Below are 23,597 nucleotides of genomic sequence, written 5' to 3' on the forward strand. Positions count from 1 at the left end.
AGTGTTTTACCTTCCATAATACATCTTAGAAATGATAATTTAAAACCAGGACTTCATAGGCTGGGGCTGGGGCTCAGTGGTAGAGTGCTCGCTTAGCACAAGTGAGCCACTGGGTTTGATCTTCAGCATCACATAAAAATAAATAAAATAAAGATATAAAAAAATTAAAAACAAACAAAAAAACAGGACTTCACAAATTATGTCCAAATCTGGTTCTCTGGCTGTTTTTGTAAATAATTTTATTGGAAGACAGCCACATATTATCATCTGTGCCTTCTTTTTGCTCCATAAAAACAGAGGTAGTTGCTACTTTCCTTAAGGCATAATTATACCGTGCCTTGAAATATTAGCTAATGATATTCTGAAACTATCCCATTTAGCAAAAGGTCTAAGCATTCAGAATGTGAAGATAATGTTTATAGCTCTTTTAGAAATGTTTACTTATATGGTATTCTATCTGACCTCTCTTAAGGTTTCTTGTTTAAATAGGAAGGGACATACTAGGGAAACATTTGTTCTTTCTGCTTGGTAAAATTAGCAGAACAGTGTGTCAAAAAAGCAAACATAATCCTTCATCAGCACATACAGTTGGATGCAACATAAAAAAACAATGCTGATGATGTAAACAAATTAGTAGCAGAGCAAATACATTGTCTGGGAGGGGAAACATACAAATGTTTCTAGGAGTAGATTCTATTTCAGTAGTGAAATACATAATTATTTTGATAAGAGCTGTTCACAAAGATCTATTTTTAATTTTTTTAAATGTGAGGAAAAAGAACACAAAAAACTCAACACCAGAAAAAAGAAAAAAACCTGTTTACTTATGGGTGAATGAACTACCCCTCAAAAGAAGAATACAGATGGCCAAGAATTGTATGAAAAGATGTTCAACTTCTCAAGCCATCAGGGAATTAAAATCAAAACTGCACTGAAATTCCACTTCATTCTAGTCAGAATGGCAATCATCAAGAATACAATAACGGGCTGGGGATGTGACTCAAGCGGTAGCGCGCTCGCCTGGCATGCTTGGGGCGCTGGGTTCAATCCTCAGCACCACATACAAATAAAATAAAGATGTTGTGTCCACCGAAAACTGAAAAATAAGTTTTTAAAAATTAAAAAAAGAATACAACAACATTGTGTACCTGTATGAATATATAACAATGATTCCCACTACTATATATAATTATGATGTACCAATAAAATTTTTAAAATAATGCAAATTGACCAACATGCAGGGAAAATGAACCTTTTCTGTTGGTGGAAGTATAAATTAGTACAATCAAATCAGTATGCATTTTCCTCAAAAACTAAAAATTGTATCTATCCAAAAGAATTAGAGAGGATACTTCAGAGATGCATACATCCCCATGTTTATAGCAGTACAATACACAGTAGCCAAATTATTGAAACAACATACATACACACACTTATACATACATAAGGTATTTTATTCAGTCATAAGAAACAGAATTATGACATTTGCAGGAAAATGAATGAAACTGAAATGCATTATGTTAAGCAAAATAAGCCAGGCTCAGAAAGACAAATAATATGTTTTCTCTTAATATGTAGAAGCTAGAAAGAAAGAAAGGGAGAAAGTGGGGGAATCCTATGAAAATAGAAGAGAGACCAATAGAGAAGAAAAAAGAGGTTGGGGGGTTGGGCAGTGGTAAGGGCAGTACCAGGGGTTGAAATTAGTCAAATTATATGCATGTACAAATATACTATAGTAAATTAGCCCAGTATTCTGAATATGCATGAACAGAAAGAAATGTTTATGGAGGAGCTGCTTTGACCAGGAAAACAAAAAAATAAAATGAATAAAATTGGGGGGTTAGGAAGATAAGGTTGTAGATAGTTTGAAAAACCATACCTTTACATTTCTGTAAGGACAAGGTGGTAATCACTTTTTATTCTATGAAGAAGAATATTGGTTACATTGTAGCAACTAAAGTTAGTTGTAGTTACATTGACAACTAAAAAAAATATTAAAAAAAAAATAATAAAGGACTGGGGATGTGACTCATTGGTTAAAAACCCCTGAATTCAGTCTCCAGTATTACCCGCCCCCACCCCACCAAAAAAACCCAGCAAGCAGCTAGCTTATCTAACCCATTGCTATAGCAGACCTTTGTATATGGCAGACCCCCTCAAGTATTTAAGTGAGTTAAGTATGTCCCAGACATGTATTCTCAGCTGAGTATCAGTGCTGCCTGTTTGCATATTTTGGATAACTCCTTCTAATGATTTTTTAAATTTTTCTAGTTTTACTTCAAATTTATTCTAATTTCTAAGGAATTATCAATCCATTTTATTTTGTGTATATTCTTTACAAGTTTTAGAAAGTAGCAATAGTGGATCATTTATCAAAGTTTTTCGTAGTAAGTCCCCAGCCACCAAATACGTATTATGTACATTCATTGTCTGTTTAACTCATTGTTATTTTAGGAGTTTGGTGTGTTTGTGGGTACATACATATACGTGATCATGCATGTATATACATATTTAACATATTAAAAACCATCTTTTTTATTATTATTATTCTTTTTTTATTAATACCAGGGATTGAACTCAGGGACACTTGACCACTGGGCCACACCCCGAGCCCTATTTTGTATTTATTTAGAGACAGGGTCTCACTGAATTGCTTAACGCCTCACCATTGCTGAGACTGGCTTTGAACACACAATCCTCCTGCCTCAGCCTCCTGAACTGCTGGGATTACAGGTGTACACCACCATACCTGGCCACATTTCTTTTTAATGGATTAGTATGGTATAAATTTTTATAATACTTGAACCATATATATGAAATGAGAGGAAAAAAATGTGTTATTCTACTGGAAGTCAGTAAAAAAGATTTGTTGTATACACAGATTTTTAGAGTCATTTATGATTTATTAAATGATATATGTTTCAAATAATGTTGGGAGTTTTTGATTAAAGGTAGTTTGCTTCATGTAACATGTGAGTCCGTGATGATTTCTAATGGTAGATAGACTTCCTTAAGAACAAATTTCTTCATCTTGTATATCAGTGCTGATCATGAAGCATTCAAACAAAGTAGAGATTCTGTTGTGAATGTAATGAAGTATACCTCTTACTCTCTTTCTTTCAAGAAGATCATGTTTATTTAGAAAATTTTATTTAAAAAATTGAATGCTTTCGCATACAGAAATTTAAAGCAGTACTGGAAATATCACATGGAAGTTTGTGACAAATGACTGAATTTGTGGCAATTTTAAATGTTTATAAATACCAGACTTTTTGTATTTAGGGAAAAGGAATGAGAAAACTTGACAGAGATAAAGTAAATGGAGTACAAGTTGAACTGGGACAAAAGATATAATGAAGATCATTTCATGCACTGAGTATCAGCAGGGTAGCAGATGATTGAAGGTACATACAAAGATAAATCACCCTAGCACTCTGGCTAGCATTTCATTCCAAGAAAAAATCAGTCCAAAGTCATGCAACCTAGGCAAAGCAGGAAATGGTATAAGAGATGGTCAGTCATATAGAAAACAAATAGTTGCATATATGAGTAAAGGTTGAAATTAATTTGTAGGAGACCTTACATGTCACATAAGTAATTTATAAGTTAAGACTTTATAGGTGATAGGACATACCTGTAGTTGTTTTCAAAATTAGGAAAGAAAATTAATTGGATTGGTGTAGATATCTTGGAGGTAACCATTAGGAAGGAAACCCTTGATGAGAATTTCTCCTAATAGCAATTACATGTCTTTGCTATTAGATAATTAGCACAGTTGCCATAAGTTGACATTTATTCAGTTCTAAATACTTAGCTCCTAAAACAATGTCTGGCACATAGTAAACATTTCATAAATGTTAATAACATGAAGACCATGAAGAAAGGCTTACTTTTTAAATTTTAATTGACATAATATTTGTACTTATGGGATACCATATTATAATATAGAATATCTACAATTTGTAATGATCAAATCCAGATAATTAGCATTTTCATGTCTTCAGATATTATCATTTTTGTGCATTGGGAACCTTCATACCCTTTTCCTATAGTTATTTGAAATGTGTATTTAATTGCTGTGAACTACTGTGCTATAGGAACATCTGAACTCTATCCCCTGACTCTGTGTTTTGGTACCTATTATCCACTCTCTGTCTCCCCACTCCCCCCTATCCTTCCTAGCTTTAGCAACCTCTATTCTACTTTCTACTTGTGTAACCAGTTTTTTAAGCTTTCACACATGAGAGTATACAGTATTTGCCTAGCCTATTTAACATAATGTCTTCCACTTCCATCAATGTTGCCATGAATTGAAGGATTTCATCTTTTTTGAATAATATTCCACTATAGATACTACCAGATTTTTTTTATCCATCTATTTGTTGATTACATTTCTTGAGTATTATGAATGGTGCTTCAATAAAGAGGGGATTGCAAATATCTCTTTTGATGCAATGATTTCATTTCCTTTGGACACACACACACACAGTGGTGGGATTATTGTTTTCAGTTTTTTTGAGGAACATCTGTACAGTTTTCCATAATGGCTATACTAATTTACATTTCTGCCAACAGTACATAAGATTTCCCCTTTCTCTGCAGCCTCACCAGCATTTGTTATTTTTTGTCTTTTGATAATAGCCATTTAACTGAAGTGAGGTACAATTTCATTGTGGTTTTCATCTGTATTTCCCTGATGATTAGTGATACTGAGCATTTCTTCATATACTTCTTGGCCATTTCTTCTTCTGAGAAATGTCTATTTTAATCATTTATCCATTTTTAAATCAGATCTTTGTGCTGTCAAGCTTTTTGGTGAAGGATAGTATTTTTTTTTTTTTTTTTTTAAAGAAAGAGGTAGAGAGAGAGAGAATTTTAATATTTATTTTTTAGTTATCGGCAGGCACAACATCTTTGTTTGTATGTGGTGCTGAGGATCGAACCCGGGCCGCACACATGCCAGGCGAGCGCGCTACCGCTTGAGCCACATCCCCAGCCCGAAGGATAGTTTTTTAATAATCTACCCAGCTCCTTGTCAGAGCCTGAAAACAAATAGGGGGAAAGAAAGTAAAGTAACAAGGAAGCCAAAACTTAGTGCTGCAGATTTTCTTCAGAAGATTTAACTGAAGTGGAACTGCTTAGAAACAAGACATTCACTTTAGTAAAATGGCCGGGGCAAGTAGGTATATGTATTATATATTTATCTTAAAACTTTTCATAATGTAATATTAAGTCTGATCTGAATGTGCCTTATTTTTTTGGTAGTTACTTTTCAAAGTAATAGTAAATTTCAACAATATTTATGTCTCATCCAAGATGATAATCTTTTTCTACAAATGTTTAGTCACAGATCTGGAAATATTTATGACTGTAATTTCTATCATTTTTTCATAGTTTCCCTCTTTTTAAAATTTTTATTTATGTATGCTTTTAGTTAGTAATCTTTTTTCATTTTTTTTTAAATTCTTAAAACAAAATTATATCTGAGGTTAGAAGTGTTTGTCCTGTGTGACAGTTGGAGGAAAGGATTTATTATGACTTAACCCAAAGCCATGTAGTTAATGCATGTTTAAATTTGCATTTATAGTTACATTTAGGGAGAATAGCAGAGTGTTTGCAAGAGTAAGGTCTGTAGTCAGAACTGAACCTTTCCTGGTATTCCCATTTAATTACTTAGATATTTTGTGTAATTTCTTAATGGTCTCAATCCCCTTATCTTTATCTTTAGATTTAGTTTATCTTATTTTTATATTGTCTTATTTTGGGAGGTTAACCAGGGATTGAACTCAGAGGCACTTGACCACCGAGCCACCCCCAACACTGTTTTGTATTTTATTTAGAAACAGGGTCTCACTGAGTTGCTTAGCACCTTGCTTTTGCTGAGGTTGGTTTTCAACTCTCAATCCTCTGGAGTAGGCCTCCCTGAATGGCTGGGATTACAGACGTGCACCACCATGCCCAGCCTATATTATCATTTTTTATTGATTTTTTTTTATATTGATTATGTGGTCAAATAGTATTTATATATTATTAAAATTAATGTCACCTATTTTAAGTTTTTCAAAATGTGTCTACTATAAACATTAAACTATATATGTGGCTTGCATTATGTTTCTATTGGATGGCTCTGCTCTAGACTACAAATAGAAAACTCTGGCTCCCCAATTCCAACCAGAGGACTGTTTTTGTAAATAGTTGTATTGGAACTTAGTACTATTCACTTCATTTATATATGCTACAAAAGTTAGTTGTGTGGTTACTACAAAACCAGATGGTACCATTAAGCCTAAAATACTATTTGATGCTTTAGAAAACGAATTTGCTGCTCCACTCTAGACTGTAGTTGACAAATGTTCACTATGTTATCTTTTGAGTGGTTATAATAGAGACAGAGATAAAAAGCAGATTAGAGGGTGCCAGGGAAAAGTAGGGAGTGTTAATAATGGTCTAAGAAAATAATGGTAATAGTTATGCTATTTTGAATATAATAAAACAGCTGAATTGGTATTTTTAAAGGGTCAGTATTATTGTGTGTGGATAATATCTCAACTTTTAAAAATCCTGGTTTGGTTTATATAATAAAGCAGTATATTAAACATGGTACATGTTGATGATAATGAGAACATGCAAAGAAACATGAAAATCAGTTATGAGAACAAAAAAAAACTTTCAGAAATAGTTTTTTTTATATACTCCCTTATTACAAATAGTTTTTTATCACTTTTAAAAGCTTGTGTCACAGTTGTCCGTTGGTGTCTGTGGGGTATTTCCAGGAGACCATGCAGATACCAAAATTTGCAGATGCCCAAATCTCTTATACTGTAAAATGGCATTATACTTGCTATGTACCTTACACACATTCTCTAATATACTTTAAATGATGTCTAGATTAATTGTAATATTTAATGTAACCACTGTGTAAATAGATTTTTTTTTCTTTTTTGTATTAGGGGTTGAACCTAGGGGTATTTTATCACTGAGCTCTATCCCCAGTTTTTATTTTTTATTTTGAGACAGAGTCTCATTAAGTTGCTAAGCCTAGCCTCAAACTTGTGATCCTCCTGCCTCAGCTTCCTAAGACTCTGGGATTATAGGTGTGAGACACCATACCTGGCTTAATTTTTTTTTTGGTGGGGGGGGAATGGTGCCAGGGGTCAAAACCAGGGTTTGTGCATGCTAGGCAAGTGCTGTACCACTGATCCGCATCTCCAGCCTATGAATAGTTTTTCTACTCTAATATTCCGGGAATAGTGACAAGAAAAAAAGGTATACATGTTCAGTACAGGTGCATTTTTCCCACAGATATGGAGGACTAACTGTATTTTCAAGTTGTTTATTGATACAAAAAGTGCTTAGCTGAAATTGCTTACTCATACAAAAGGCTTATCATTTAGATACAATCTCTTATTTAGTTTGAGACTTTAGATAGTCCACAATAATATATATGGCCAATATTAATACATAGCTAAATAAGTGAGTACAAAGTATATATAAAAACTTCAATGCATGTTAATTCTTTTCTGTAAGTACTTATCTAAGTGTAGAAATCATGGCTTTATGGAATTTTTGGCCAGCTTTTGAGAGGAGAATATAATTTAACAGAAAGGCCATTCCCAAATGTCCATATCTTGTATCATGTAGGTATTTTATCTTCATTGAATTGTTAAACATCTATATATAAGTCTTCAGTGTTTTCACATTGCTTTGAAGGTAACAAATTATTACTTGCGGCTGGGTATGGTGTAATCCCAGTAGCTCAGGAGTCTGAAACATGAGAATTGGGAGTTCAAAGCCAGTCTCAGCAATGGTGAGGTGCTAAGCAACTCAGTGAGAGCCTGTCTCTAAGAAGATACAAAATAGGGCTGAGGGTGTGGCTCAGTGGTTGAGTGACCCTGAGTTCAATCCCTGGTACCCACTCACCCCCCAAAAAAGAAAGAAACAATGTTACTTGCATTATACAATTGATTAATTTATTTGTTGTACATAGGGTTTATCAGCAATGTGCTTTATGCAATCCAAAAACCAATAGTTGTCTCATCATTTTCCTTGTGAACACAGGCAATGGGTTTTAATTTTATTGCCCTGAAAGCGGCATATTACAGCACCTTATTTGTACCATGAGGTAGAATAACATGTCTATGAGCACAGCCTTGGAGCCAGACAGAACTAGTTTCTTATTACAACTTAACTTACTAATTTAATGTGACCCAGTACTGCCTATTAAATATTTAACAAATATTTCTCTAAGTCTCCATTTTCTTATCTTTAAAATGAGATAATGCCTTTTCCAGTGATTTTTTTTTAAAGCAATAAATAAGAAAATAAGTGCAAAGTACTTAGCACTTAGAAACCACTCCATAAATGGTAACTTCATATTATTGCCAGTTAATATGTTATGTTTTTTAAATCAAACTCATTAAAATTTTTAGTGTCAGCATCATACATTTCATTATGTATTTTACTGACTACTACCTTTTCAAAAACATAACAAAATAATAAGTTACGTTCTATTTTACTTTCAGTCAAAGAAAAATAAGAAGAAATCAAAGTCAGATGCTAAAGCAGTGCAAAACAGTTCACGCCATGATGGAAAGGAAGTTGATGAAGGTATTTGAGCAAGGGAAAGCACTGTAGAAATTTTTTTAAATCTTTTTTTTTTTTTTTTAAACCAAAGTGTATCATGTAAAAGCTTCATTTGTTTTAGTTAGTCTTGTATCTAGCTCTTCTTTTTAATTACTCTAGTTTTTCGAATTCAGATCTATGACACGGGTAGGAAACAATTTGTTTTCTAAATTATTTGAGAATTCGATAGTGCTTTTCCTAAATGACTATCTTGAAATTTAGGTCTACCTCAGTATTTTGAACAAACTGAAAAGCCATTCATCTTGTCTTTTCCTAAAAGTATGGTTTGGGGGATTTCCCCCATTGTTTTTAAATATACCATCCCTGACAGGGAATGTAATTTTGTTTTAAAACATGCATTCTCACCTTTTGCCTTATTTCCTAAGTTCTAGTCCCAAATGCTGGTAAAGTTCTTCTTAAGAACTTGATGTGTTTGTTTCTAGGATTGTTGAAAAGGCAACTGGTATGTGAGAGGTGGCAAAGTTGAATCCAATTTTGGAGGCCAATTCTGCAGTTCCTACTTAAAATAATCTGGATTATTATTGCAAAATAGCAAACCCTATTTATGCTTGGATAATTTCCTTTATTGGTAAAATTCTTGAATAAGCCATTTATCATCATTACCTAATAACCCCGTTTATTAGTGATTTTATTTATATATGTGTGTGTGTATCACGTTTTCTATAGATGACATATTTGATTAAGAAAAATGCTAGAATACATAATAATGGTTTGTTGCCTAAAACAATAAGCTTAGAATAAATTCTTAGGATAAATTAATAAAATCAACACTCTGGGTTTTTAGTTTAATATATACATTTATCATGATACCTTGTGTGCCCCACCCCTTTTTTTCCTCAAAACTACACCTTTTTTTGTTTTCCCCTTACTGAATAACATTTTTTTTCTGGGGCTATGTCAGGAGCCTGGGAAACTAAAATTAGTCACAGAGAGAAACGACAACAGCGTAAACGTGATAAGGTGCTGCCTGATTCTGGTTCATTGGATTCAACTATCCCTGGGATAGAAAATACCATCACAGTTACCACCGATCAACTTACAACTGCATCATTTCCTGTTGGTTCCAAGAAGAATAAAGGTATATTAGTGGAACATAAGAGTGGTACATCAAATCAAACTCCTTTAAATCAGATTTACAAAATATTATGTCGAAATCTATTTTGAATTGCTAATGTCATTGTGCTGATATACCCTTCTTCATGAGAATATTATGAACCATGTATTGGTTTACCTAATACCATCAGTATTATTTTTTACATATTGCCCAGTGAATGGCTTGTTAAAATTTGCCTTTCTGCCTTGAGTCACATGAGAAAATGATGTTGCTCCTTTTCTTCATATGTATTGCTTTGCCCCAACTCTTGCACCTCATTTCTTATAGTGGATAAAACATTTATTAAATGGAATTATTTATCACCATTATGCATGTTGGGTGCTTTCATTCCAAGATAAAACAGGCATGTTCTGGTTAGTGCAGGTTCTATCTGGATTTCTTATCACCCTAGCTTTTTGAGAGTACCAGAGGTGTTTGGTAAAGCAGAACTTGAAAGGTTATTAAACTTATGATCTTCCAAGTATTTCAGATGTTCAAACTATCAATATTGATGGCTTCTTGGTAGCACTTTACATTGCCATCATTTTACACCAGACACGCCAGTCTGCAAAGTGATACTGTTCAATTTGCATCAAAACATTGACTTAACTCACTCTTGTCTTTTTGTTAATGACCTCTCATCACTCAGTTGTTTGCAGATCACTTTCTTAGCCTTATTACTCTTTTTTACTTTTTTGCTTGGTAACTTGTTGAAATTTATTGCCACAGTATAGCAGTGACTTAATTCTACTTACTCATTTTCACTATCACATGTTAGCTGTGCTTTAGTAATTCAGTTGGTATCCCTTTTCACTGTCTTGTACTTGTGCCTTCCTTTCTCACACAATTCCGTTTCATGCTGGATTGTATTTTTGTTTTGATACGTTATGATCATTATGCTTTTTAGTGACAGAGAAATTGTAATTTTGTTTTAAAACTTGCATTCTCACCTTTTGCCTTATTTTCTAAGTTCTAGTCCCAAATACTGGTAAAGTTCTTCTTAAGAACTTGATGTGTTTGTTTCTAGGATTGTTGAAAAGGCAACTGGTATTTGAGAGGTGGCAAAGTTGAATCCAATTTTGGGGGCCAATTCTGCAGTTCCTACTTAAAATAATCTAGATTACTATTGCAAAATAGCAAACCCTATTTATGCTTGGAAAATTTTCTTTATTGGTATTTTAGTTGACTAAGGATATGGTAATTAGAGAATCAGTTACTTATGAACATGTGAAATGTGTTGTAAAATTTACTTTTTTCCTGTGTAAGAATCTGGCACTTGAAGAAACAATTTATTATAGATAATAAGTAAAAATTAATTTGTATATTACTCCTAACTTAACATGCACAGTGGCCTTTAGTGTTAAATAAATTTTATTTCTATTTCAACCAGGTGATTCTCATCTAAATGTTCAAGTTAGCAACTTTAAGTCTGGAAAAGGAGATTCTACACTTCAGGGTGAGAGAAATTACATGTAAATTAAATTGAAGGCCCGTCAAAATAGAAACTTATATACATGTCTTTTTTCTTCACACAAGTGATGCAGAAGGAAAATAAAAGGATTTAAAATGATTTTTTAATTAATAAAGTAACATAATCCAGAGATTTTGGAAAATAGATAAAAAGAAAAATTACTCCCACTTCTAACAGCATTTGGTATGTTTTAGCTTTCTGCCGTCCCCATACATAGAAACATTCTTTTAGTAATCATTTATATGCAATTTTGTTTCTTGCTTGCATTGCTTAAACCAGTAGAGAAGGATTTTTGTTGAATGTGAATATAATATAGTCATATGTGAAATAAAAACTTTACCTCATATATTAAGTAAAAAAGCCTTAGTTATTATATTTAACTACGATAGTATCTAATATATCACAGTAAATGGACTGTAAGGTAAACATAAAATACATTTATTTACTCATTTATGGTGATGATTGGATTAAGTAGAGTGATGCATGATGCAAATCAAAAGTTATAATAAAACATAAATTCGTAAGTGAAAAAAGCACCTTTTTCATTTCAGGCTTGTTTTTAATCACTGTCACCTTCCTTCATGCCCATGAGTCTCAATCTTGGCTACATATTACAGTCATCTAGGAAGCTTAAAAAAAAAAACAAAACAAACATGTACACATACTTACATTATGTACATTATGTAAAAAGAAACATGTCCTTATATATTCACAATCTCCTGTGTGTGTTTCCATGCATACTTAAAATACCTGGGCCTCTCCCTAAGACATTCTGATTTTTAATTTGTCTGGGCTGAAGCTCCAAAGCCTATTTTTAAGAAAAATATTAGTTGATTTTAATGTGAAGCCAGGGTTTTTAGAATTCCTGCCTATACATAATGTATAGAATAGTTTAAGGAAATAATATCTAACTAGGGAGAAGTCTTCATATGAGTTGGGTGAGTATTTGGAGTCTACTAGAATACATGTCATTTTCCTGTTCACTTTGTTGTACTTCCTTTGAGGCAGTAATTCTGCCATTGAAAGAGGTGTGTGGTGACTATGTCACTTTATAATTGATTTTTATCTTTAAAGCTCAAGCTATTTAAAGGAAAAAACAAAGGAATGGTCATTATAAGCCAAACAATTGTAGAAATTTGAAAATACTTATTTTTAAACAAGAAGTTGCATACTTATTTTTAATCTTTATTTCTTTTCTTTAAGTTTCTTCAGGATTGAATGAAAACCTTACTGTCAATGGAGGAGGCTGGAATGAAAAGTCTGTAAAACACTCCTCACAGATCAGTGCAGGTGAGGAGAAGTGGAACTCTGTTCCACCTGCTTCTGCAGGCAAGAGGAAAACAGAGCCATCTGCTTGGACTCAAGACACTGGTGATGCTAATGCAAATGGAAAAGACTGGGGAAGGAGCTGGAGTGACCGTTCAATATTTTCTGGCATTGGTAAGAACCATTAGAAAAATGTATGTTCATTTAAAATTGCTAACCTGGTATATTTTGAATTTTTCAGAAGAGAGGAAAAAGTCTATCTATAGATATGTTAGTCCTTCTAAACAGAAATAATAGAAATAATTAATTCATCTCAGATCATCTGCATGAAGCAAAGTGGGAACTAAAGTGAATACAGCATTTATTATTTACTCATTACATAGTGCTTTCAGAAATATTCTTATTTGGTTATCACTGTAGATAACTGGTATGTTTGTGGTTTGGTAAATATAATGTGTAAGCAGACTTAATTAATTTCAGTAGTTCTATTGAGTCTTAGTGAAAATAGTAAGTGGAAGTACAGCATACAGCATCCATTTTTGAGTATTTTATAATCAGAAGAATGCCTATTTATAAATTTTTCCCTAGATTTTTTTGATAAAGACTAGTAGTTTGAGAAATTTATTTCTGTAAGAGCCATTAAATTAAAAACAACTTAATTTTTAGGTGTGTATTTGTAGTATAGAAAAGAAATCCATGTTAAATATGGAAAACTGTATAAAGATAAAGGGAAAAGTTCACTATTGTCTTACCACCCAGTGACAACCACTGTTACTTTTTTGCTTTTTTTGTTTGTTTGTTTTTGTTTTAATTTTTTAAGGATTATTCCTACCAGTGTATAATTTTTCTTTTTTTGATATGACTCGATTCAAACGAGCATTGTTATGTTCCTTTTGCCCTCATCTCACCATTGTAACAAACATTTCCCTTACTCTTTGTATTTTTATTTAATGACCCTATGGTGTATTATGTTGTAAGCATACCATACTATGGTCATTAATATTATTAGGTCATTAATAACTATTCTCATATTATTGGAGAAATAATTTTTCTTTTTTTTTTTTTTTAACTATTTTATATGATTTTACATTGAATATGTTTGATTTAGGGTCATTTCTTTAGTATAGATTTCTGGGAATGATTAGGGCTCAAGGGAATATGAATGTTTATAATGCCACATTATATGTTAGCAAAGTATTTTCTCAAGAGTTTTTCTCCTTATACTTTCAGAATCAGTATATGTGCTCATTTATTATATACTTACCAAGGTTGAGTTTTTTTGTTAATTTTTAAATTTTATTTGATAAGCAAAAATACATAAATAGTTTTTGTAACATTTTTAAAATCACCAGTGAGGTTGACTTTTTTCTCATACTTTCTTGATCATTTCTAATTTTATTTTCTGTGTGTATGTGAATTATGTTTGTGTTCTCTGCCATTTGTCTAATGGCCTCTTAGTGTTTTATTTTTTTGAATTAAATTATTTCTTGTGCATTAAATATACTTTTTTTTCCCTATTGTTCTTATGGCAGGCATCTTAATACTTTGTTTCTTTTAATCTGGGGAACAATAGACACTAAAAAGTTTTTAGTTTGTAAGTGGAGAAAAATTTCTTCTTTTTCTATTAGTTTTCCCACCACTTTTTTCAAAACAAACTCATAGATCATTTACTAATATTGTTCTTATGCTTGCTTTCTTCTCCTTCCCTGCCATGTCATAAAACTGTAGAAATATCAAAATTAGTTTGAAAAGACATTCTGTAAATTCCTGCCCGTTAGCACAAATCTCTGTGCTAAAAGCATCCTTTCATATTTAATAAAAAGAAATGGTCAGGTTTTATGATGTAATGTTGGGAACTGTGACCTTTTCTGATATGCAATTTAGTTTTAATTATAATTAGGACAGAGATTAAATGTTAGTCCTTCCTTAGAGATGCTACAGATAAAATAAAGCAGTAAATTAGAGTTTTTCCCTTGTTGGATTCAGACTTGTTGAAATTGAAAAGGAACTGTATTAAATTAGGTTTGCAGTAGGTCACTAAAAGGAGACAGATGTGACTAATCACATGGAGATATATGCTCCTTAAAATATGGTCAGATATCACATAACAATGGGGACACATTCAAAAGATGCATTCTTAGATTATTTCATAATCATGTGAACATCATAACATGTACTTAAATTAAAATGGCTATGATGTCACTAGGTGATACTGTCTTATGGGAACACATGGTCTGCAGTAGATGAAAGTATCATTTTTGTGGTACATGACTATACCCATGTATGAGAAAGAAATGTCTTTAAAACATTGATTAGTTAGCATGGTATAGTAACATGGGATTGTCTGGTCACATGTATTAGGTGTGAAATAACCACTCTAGCTTTTATGTGCATTAGATTAGTTATTTCACCTATATGGGACCTCATGTTATACTTTTGAGGATTGATTATAATGAATATTATATACCAAGTTCTGTATGTGACCCAGGTAGTTGCTTAATTATGATAGATAATAAAATAGTTCGATATAATGGAAAGAGCATAAGCTTTGGAAATTAAGTTCCAGTCGTAGCTCAGTTGTTTTCTAACTGTCAGCAAATTATTTAACTGCCTAGAGAGTTTACCAGAAGGATTAGAAATGGCTGGTGGAATGGGGCTCAGCCATAGACAGATGTAAATAGTAGCTATTGCTGTATTATTGGTTGTGATTTCTACAGTTATCTTTAAATATTGTTATCATAGTTTTAAATCTGTACATATCTTTCAAGTTTCTTTGCAAATTGAAGGTTCCAAGTGACGTTCTTTATTTTAACAGCTGCTTGGTCTAGTGTGGATAGGGGAATGAATACCTCTGAACAGAATTCTGCTTCTTTTGCATCTCTCACACTTAACTCTGCTGTTTCTGGTATGTGAAAACAGTCTTTCATTTAGTTAACAACAACAACAACAAATTCTGTTTAATTAAATTTTAGCACTTGTTATTTAAAAAAATAATCAGCATCAACATAATGCTATCAACATTAAAAAATAGATAAATAGAATGTCAGAGATCTTTAAAAGGGTGTGGGATTGGGGAGAGAAAAACCTAAATCCTTTTATGTGCTAGTGGCTTAGCTCCTTTCTGCAGGGGAATAAGGAAGATTCTGTGGCCAGACAGCACTGACAATGTGTTAGTGCACAGACAAATACTCGTGGAAGGCCTTCCTTTAGGTTAGGGTCATGATTTTCAGTTTCTAGTCTATTTCTACTATACTTGTGGTTGCATATTGGCTTTTTGTTTTGTTTGTTTTGTTTCTGTTCCCTTTTCTTTATCTTGAAAACCTTTCAGATTATGCAGACCCCCTCGTAATAATTTTACTTTGAGTATCTATTGTTTTAGAATGTATACTATTTAAAAAACTATTGATTGATCATAACTTAAGTGGATATGCCTTTTAGTAATCACCTAGAAGCTACACACATTTAACAGATATTACATATTGACTAAATTATGTGAATGTACAAATATGTAACAAAGCCCATTATTATGTATAAGTATAATGTATCAATAAAAACTTTTAAAAAACAGGAGCTGGGGTTGTGGCTCAGTGGCAGAGCACTTGCCTGGCATGTGTGAAGCACTGAGTTCCATCCTCAGCTCTATATATTAATATATATGTATATATATAAGATACATCAACAACTAAGATATAATTTTAAAAAATTTTTTAAGCAAATATAATATAAATGTGGGAGACACTCTTTGCAGTGCTTGATACACATCAGAATTCATGGACCCAGTTTACTAATTGTGTAGTTCCACAATGTCTAGAATCAGTAGCCTAGAATAAGGGTCAGCAAACTTTTTATATAATGGAATAAATAGTAAATATTTTAGGCTTTATGAGCTATAGGGTTTTTTTTGTTTGTTTGTTTTTTGTTGTAGCTACTTAAGTCTGCCATGGTAACAGTAAAGCAGCCAGAAACAATACATAAACACATAATTGTGTCTGGTTCCAAAATAATATTCTTTATGTATGATTTTTTCAACCATGTAAAAATATAAAAAGTATTTTGACTCATGAACCTTGTGAAAATAAGATGGATGAATTGGCCCATGGGTCTCAGACTGCCAAACCTTGATCTCATAGACCACCTTGTAGATCTCTAAGTGCAAGTTAATTGTTTCCCTCATTTGATGACTTTATACAACACGGTTGGAGAAAGAAGCATGAGCTCTTAAAGTAAAAGCACCAGGATTACAGTAGTGCTTCTTAGTATCCAGTGTGCTAAATATATACTATGGTTACTTAGTTAAATTTATAAAAATATAACTATTTTGAGTATGTATCAAGCAGTTGTCATGTTAGTGGAATGCTAGTAAGATTATATGTAACCAAGTGAAAAGTTATAAATTAGGACTCTGAGGGGAGGAAATGATTGTATAGTCTTTTACACTATTAGAAATCTCTCCTTTTTAACCATTTTTTTGTGATACTGGCTCTGAATCTAAAGTGAATCTGTTTGTATATACATACATGCTTATATACATGGTGGAGAACCACTGTTAACATTACAAAATGAATTTGTAGCTGTAAAATAAGGAATTTGACCTGGCATTTGTAAACTTATATGCCCCCAAAATTAGATGTACAATTTTGTGTTAAGTTCTAAATGTTAGACTACCACAGCACTCTCATTGAGTTCCAAAAGTACTCTGTGAAATGGTACTGTCATCCCACCTATTCCTTCCCCACTCCCCATAAAACAAAAACAGAAGAACGAGACAAAATTTAAAATATTCTGTTCTTTTAAAGGCACCTAAACTTAACTCTCCAACCTTCAACAATCCTCTTGTCTCTTTGGCTTTTCTCTGTCTCACCTTTCTAGATCATCTATTTGTTTTAACTTTCTTTTGGCCAGAAAGTTGTAGCTAACTCAAGACGTTTTCTAGTTCTGCTTTTCAGGGTTCTAAGGATATAGGTAAACCCTGAAACATCTAAGGCCAAAATCATCAATAACCAGAGATTTTCTTTGAGTTTTATTACTTTTCATTAAGAAGAAAAATAAAACAACTTTCTTTTGAATTCTTTAAATTTGTAGGTAACTAGTTGGAAGGATCTATTACAAAAAAATGAAATGTAATGGATTGGAATTATAGGGAAAGTGTGTCTGATTAATTAAATTAGATTTAATGATTATCATATTTAATTTAAAATACCCTCAATACTACTTTTTCTTTTAATTTAACTCTTTTTCTAATGTCTGAATTTTTCCTTTTAGGAGAAACAAAAAAGTAAAGTCTCCATGTGCAAAATAGAACTATTGTTGTGAAACATCATTAGGAAATTCCATTTTTAATTTTATTGCATTCGTTTTTCATTTAAGGGTCTACTGCTGAGCCAATTTCTCAGTCTACCACTTCTGATTATCAGTGGGATGTTAGCCGTAATCAACCCTATATCGATGATGAATGGTCTGGGTTAAGTATGTCCTTTTAAAAATTATCAGTTTTTGTTTTGTTTTATTTTGTTTTGTTAGAATTTTCTTTATAGCACCCTGAATTCATGCTTTTATTTAATTTAAATCTTCTCATCTTTAAAGGTCATATTAATATTAATATAGTTCAATATCAAATGTATTACTTGAAAGCTGCTTATTGAATGCATGTAGTTAAAAAACTGAGTTTTCATAATGATTGAGGCAGTATTTAAAGTTTTTTTGTAGTTGCTTAATAGTATTTCTAGTTTAGAATTTTTGTTTTAAATAAATTTTCTGTTTCTTCTAGTTATAAGAGGGAATAGAATATACAGGAATGGCTTTGAATTTGTGAAGTGTACACATTTTTGTGCTGGTAGAAAACCACTTTCTTAGCATAATTTCCAGTAGGAACATGGGGAAAGCTAAAGGTAAAAATCATTTTAAAAGATGGGGAGAAACCAGGAGCAGTGCCATATACCTTTAATTCTACCTATTCCAGGAGGCTAAAGCAGGATGAGACCAGTTTAGGGCCAGCCTGGGTAACTTAGTGAAATCCTTTCTCAAAAAAAACAACAAAGAGGATAAAAATTAGAAGGAAAGAGGATACAGTCTTCATGCTCAGAAAGCCCATACCATTTTCATTTAAAAATAAAAGTATCTGATATTATTTTTGCTTCATAACCCCAAATTGCAGAACTTGACTCCTTTTTCTGAATTTTTATATCACTTTCCTTTTTACTTTTTTTTTTTTTTTTTGGTAAGCAATTATATTCTACCCTGTGGGATTTCCTACCATTTTTGTCTTTTTTTTTTAAAGTACAATATTTACATTTTTGTTTATCAGTTAAAAAATTAATTTGAAAATTGGACAAAGTTGCTGAGCACTGTGGTGCAATTTAGGAGACTTAGGCAAGAGCACTGCAAGTTCGAGGCCAGCCTCAACAATTAGCAGGGCCCTGGATGTGTCTCAGTTTCTGAGTGCCCCTGAATTTAATTCTCAGTACTAAAAAATAAGAGTTAAGTCTCTCATGAAGTAATATAAGTAAAATATATTTTCTTTGGCATGTTAAAAAATATATATTTTATGTTTTGTTTGTTTTGTTTTTTCCAAGTAGGGTTGAAACCCTCTGAAAGAGGGTTTTATATACTTTTGTATACTCAGTACGTATTATAGTATGGTATACATAGGTATTTTAGTAGTGTTGATAATGATGATAAAAGAAAACACTGAACTATGTACCAAGCACTAGTCTAAGTCTTATTAACTTATTTAATACTTTTAACAATTCTATAAAGAAAGATTCTGTCCCCCTCCACTTTCTGGTTGAAGAAACTGAGGCAAAGAAAAGTTATCTAACTTTTACCAGGACAGCTAGCTAGTTAAATGGCAGAGGGTAGTATGCAAACTTGCTAGTCTTGGAGATGACAGTAATCAGAGAAGTAAGTTTGCAACACAGTAGTTGAAGCACAACAATTACAGATTAGGGCAGAAGAAGTTGAAAAAGTAGACAAGGGAGGGCCATATTTTGAAACGACTTGATTTACCTATGAAAATTAGGGAACTTGGGGTTGGAGTACTAGTTTAAATGGTAGAGCTGAATTTTAGTCCTGATTTTAAAATATAGTATCTCATAGTAATCACTTTTTCTGGTATTGAAGCAATTATATTTTTTTTTTTTTAAAAGTTGATTGCCTAGCCACTTTTGTTTAATTTCTAAGATAAATGTAATATAGTACAGTTAGTTTCTCATATGGCTTGCTTGGGCTTTGTAACTTATCTTAGAATCTAGGTTAATTAAGCTATAAAATGGAGCAAATAAAGTCTCATCTGATTTTAAGATATTATAAGAATGTGAAAGCACTTGTTTTGGAGGAAAATAATCTTATCTGTGCTTTAGGAAGAATTTTCAGCTATTTGCAGAACAGAATTAAGGAGTGACTATAGGAAAATGGCAATAAGCCATCTTGAGGTGCTGAGGTTGACACTGAGGAAAATTGAGCAAACAGGGTTCCAGGCTTCCTTGCTGCAGACTAGCTTCACTTTTATCTTATCTATTAGGAGTCTTCAAATATGAAAAAAACGTAATTGGCTGCTAAAATGAAAGATTTTTAAAAACATGTATCACAGCAATTTTGTACTTGAGGAAGATGGTGTTCTTCAAGTTTGTAGTAGTCTTTTAAATCCAAAATTTTTCTTTAATCTCATTTTCTCTGAATTTTATTTTTTTGTGTCAGTATCTTTAGTGTGGTGTTTTGGGTTGTTTTTTGGGATACCCAATGGATTTGTTATTTCAGAATTTGTACAATGTGATTTAGTAATTTGAGATTAATCCACAAAGCAAATGTTTTCTAGGATTTTGTTTTTGGTGACACAAAGCACAGGAGTAAATGAATTAGCTATATCATATTGAGGTGGTTAAGGTTTGGAAACATATTACCTAGGTTCAAATCTTAGGTTTCTTGCCTTTGCTCTTAGACAGGTTGCATGATCATTCTAAAATGCCCTGGTTTCCTCATCTGTCAAGACAGTCATTCCTCCCCTGCAATGTTGTTGGGGGTTAAATAGATTAGTACGTATAAAGCACTTAGAATACTACTTCATACATAGTCAGTATTCAATTAGTGCTGCTGTTCCTGTTGATATTCTGGTGATAAAATTAGTAGTTCACTTATGGGGATTAATCAATATTTCTGTTAAAACACTGGAGAATGTCTTTCAAATTGTTTTCATAATTGTTTTACTAAAGTTGTTAAAAGTTAATGTTGAATTAAGTTCTGGCAAAAATAGCTGGCAACCAAATAGAAACTGGCAAAGAGATAACTGATGTATTAGTCTGCAAACAAATTAAATGCAGAAACAAACGTGTCTCTTTTAAAAGATATTGGAAGACTCCTGGAAGAATTTTGAGATGAGAAATAGAATAATTTCTATCAATCATTTGCAAGGAAACTGTGTCCAAAAAGTTTATTAGCTCATTAGGCCCAGGAATAATAAAAATTATTACTAAGTTTCCTGGTAATAATTTTTAGGTTTAGGTGATTGAGCTATTGTTTTAAAGTAGTTTTATTTGATCCCAGTAAAGAAAAAACAATCGGATTATGTTATGTTTCTGCTAATAATCTTAAATGGAAGTAATTCCATGGGCTACAGTTGTTACCCAGACTTCATGTCTACCTAAGCATTTTTTAAAAATACGTTTCATGCGGGGCATAGTGGCGCACATCTGTATTCCCAGCAGCTTGGGATGCTGAGACAGGAGAATGGAGAGTTCAAAGTCACCCTCAGCAATTGTGAAGCACTAAGCAACTCAGTGAGCCTCTGTCTCTAAATAAAATACAAAATAGGGCTGTGGATGTGGCTCAGTGGTTGAGTGACCCCGAGTTCAATCCCTAGTACAAAAAAAAAACAAAAACTTTTCCCTAAGTACTATAATAGATGTTTATCCCTCATCCCCATTCCCCTACAATATTTATCAAGAAAGTAGGTCATATATTAGTATATGATTCATTCAACTTTTTAAACATTTTTATACTTGATTATTTCTTTTCTGGCAATCAGTCTTAGAGGTAAGGCTAATAGACAACAATTTTCTGAATCTGGGTTTCTTATCTATGAAGTTTAATTGTTTGGTTCAAGTAAATCATTGGCAGCTCTGAATCTCCGAACATTATGGTTAATGAATGCTTGGGTAAGATGGGCAATTAGTTCTTGACATCTACTAGATCCCGTTATGCTTATAAAAATTGTTCTACATTTAAGATATTGCCAGGTGTGGTGGTGCATACTTGTAATTCCAGCAACTTGGGAGGCTGAGGCAGGAGGATTGTCAAGTTTGAGGATAGCCTCAACAACTCAGGAAGACCCTGTCTCAAAATTTAAAAAAAATAAAAAGGGCTGGGAGTATAGCTCAGTGGTAAAACACCCTGAGTTCAATTCCCAGTACCCCTTTCCCCCCAAAAAAGACACATCAAGTATATTTTACTAAGATATTAGGATTGTGAGACATCAAATCTTAATTATATATACTGATAGCTTAGAAATGGCTTTAATGTCATCGGTGATAATAAAAACAATAGCTACCATTTATTGAACACTTACTGCATTGTTGTGAACTGCCTTACATGTATCTTATATAATCCTATCAGTACTCCTTGAAATTGATTTATAGCCCATTATGATTAAAAAACTTGAACAAAATCATATTGTTATTAAGTGGTAAAAAAGTATTCAAATGTAGATCTGCTTGACTATAAGACCCATGTTCTTGAGCTGGGGTTGTGGCTCAGTGACAGAGAGCGCTCGCCTGGCATGTGCGAGGCCCTGGGTTTGATCCTCAGCACCACATAAAAATAAATAAATAAATAAAGTAAAGGTATTGTGTCCAACTACAACTAAAAAAGGGGAAAAGAAAAAAGAAAACTCAGGTTCTTAACCTCTATGTTAATACTATGTAATACTGACTCTAGAATACCCCCTTATGTTAATGAATTTAGAAATATAAGAAGAAACTTCCTTTTTAGTTTACATTTCACACTTTTTTATGTTTTTCCTCCACTAGACTATAAATTTTGCTTGAACCTCTGTCTCTTCCTATCCTATACGGGATTTGCTTCCCTTCTCTGTTTCTATAGCCCTCTAATGGATCTATTGCTCTGTTCTTAATTGTCTGTTATGCTTACATTTGTCTGTTATGCTCCATCCCTGAAGAGACAGACTGTGCCCTACATGTGGACAGGGATTTCTCTCTTAGTCATTTTTGTGTCTCTCAAACTTCCAATTGTGGTACATAGTAAGTGCTTAATGAGAGTTGAATTCGATGTAATTCCGCTATTAATAAATATTTATTATTGTGTTCTTATTCCACCTCTTCCTCACACAAATTTTGGGATCATATTGAGCAAACAGTTTTGTCTATCTTTTTTTGTTTTTCTCTGAGCACTTTCTCAGATTATTATATGGTCTTTCAAAGCATATCTGTTTTTCAACAAAAATATTTAATAGAATTCATCTAGAAAAATAAGAAAAAGCAAAATAATAATAAAAGTAACATAAGCACATTTGTCCTTCCTGATGCTAAAATATATTACAAAGTTATGTATGGCCATATCCTAGGCATAGGTCAGTGAAATAGAAATTTCAGGAACAGACCCAAGTGCATATGAAAGAAATTAGTACTTGATAAAAAGAAGTGGGAAAGGCTTGAATTTTTTAAATTTAAGCAATGTTAGGACAACTTATTGACCATTTGTAATCTTAAAACCTGACTGTAAGTACATATTACAGGAATGTATATGAGAATATAATGATGTGCAGAGAAAGGAGGAAAAATTTATCTTTGAGAACTGCTTAGTTTCAGGGAAAAATCAAAGAATGGTTTCCCCTTTTACAATAAGCCAGTGAACTTCCTAAAGAAAGTAAAATTCAGCCCTGGGCTGTAATTCAGTGGTAGAGCCCTTGTCTAGAATGCAGGAAGTCCTGGGTTCAATCACCAACACTGCAAAATAAATATAGTAAAAATCCAGCTGTGTGCAGTAGCACATACCTGTAGTCCCAACTACTCAGGAGTATGAGACAAGAAGGATCTTGAGTTCAATGTAGGTCTGGGCAACTTAGCAAAACCATCTCTCAAAATGAGTTATGGGTGTAGCTCTGTTGTAGACCCT

General features: G+C 32.6%; 1 protein-coding gene across 6 annotated transcripts in view; it reads left to right on the forward strand.

Annotated features, from left to right (window-relative positions):
- Mtdh (metadherin) overlaps positions 1 to 23,597 on the forward strand; it is a 65,976-nt gene that overhangs the window by 21,639 nt on the left and 20,740 nt on the right. Inside the window, exons 3-8 of one of the 6 annotated variants that reach the window (XM_076835619.2) lie at positions 8,523 to 8,607; positions 9,545 to 9,721; positions 11,127 to 11,192; positions 12,411 to 12,647; positions 15,289 to 15,378; positions 17,841 to 17,939. In XM_076835619.2, coding sequence (XP_076691734.1) covers positions 8,523 to 8,607; positions 9,545 to 9,721; positions 11,127 to 11,192; positions 12,411 to 12,647; positions 15,289 to 15,378; positions 17,841 to 17,939 — 754 coding nt within the window. The remainder of the gene's footprint in view (positions 1 to 8,522; positions 8,608 to 9,544; positions 9,722 to 11,126; positions 11,193 to 12,410; positions 12,648 to 15,288; positions 15,379 to 17,840; positions 17,940 to 23,597) is intronic. The other 5 variants (XM_076835621.2, XM_076835620.2, XM_076835624.2 and 2 more) reach the window with 5 other exon arrangements.

This window comes from Callospermophilus lateralis, chromosome 16 (genome assembly GCF_048772815.1).
Source record: "Callospermophilus lateralis isolate mCalLat2 chromosome 16, mCalLat2.hap1, whole genome shotgun sequence".
NCBI classification, from domain to species: Eukaryota; Metazoa; Chordata; class Mammalia; order Rodentia; family Sciuridae; genus Callospermophilus; species Callospermophilus lateralis.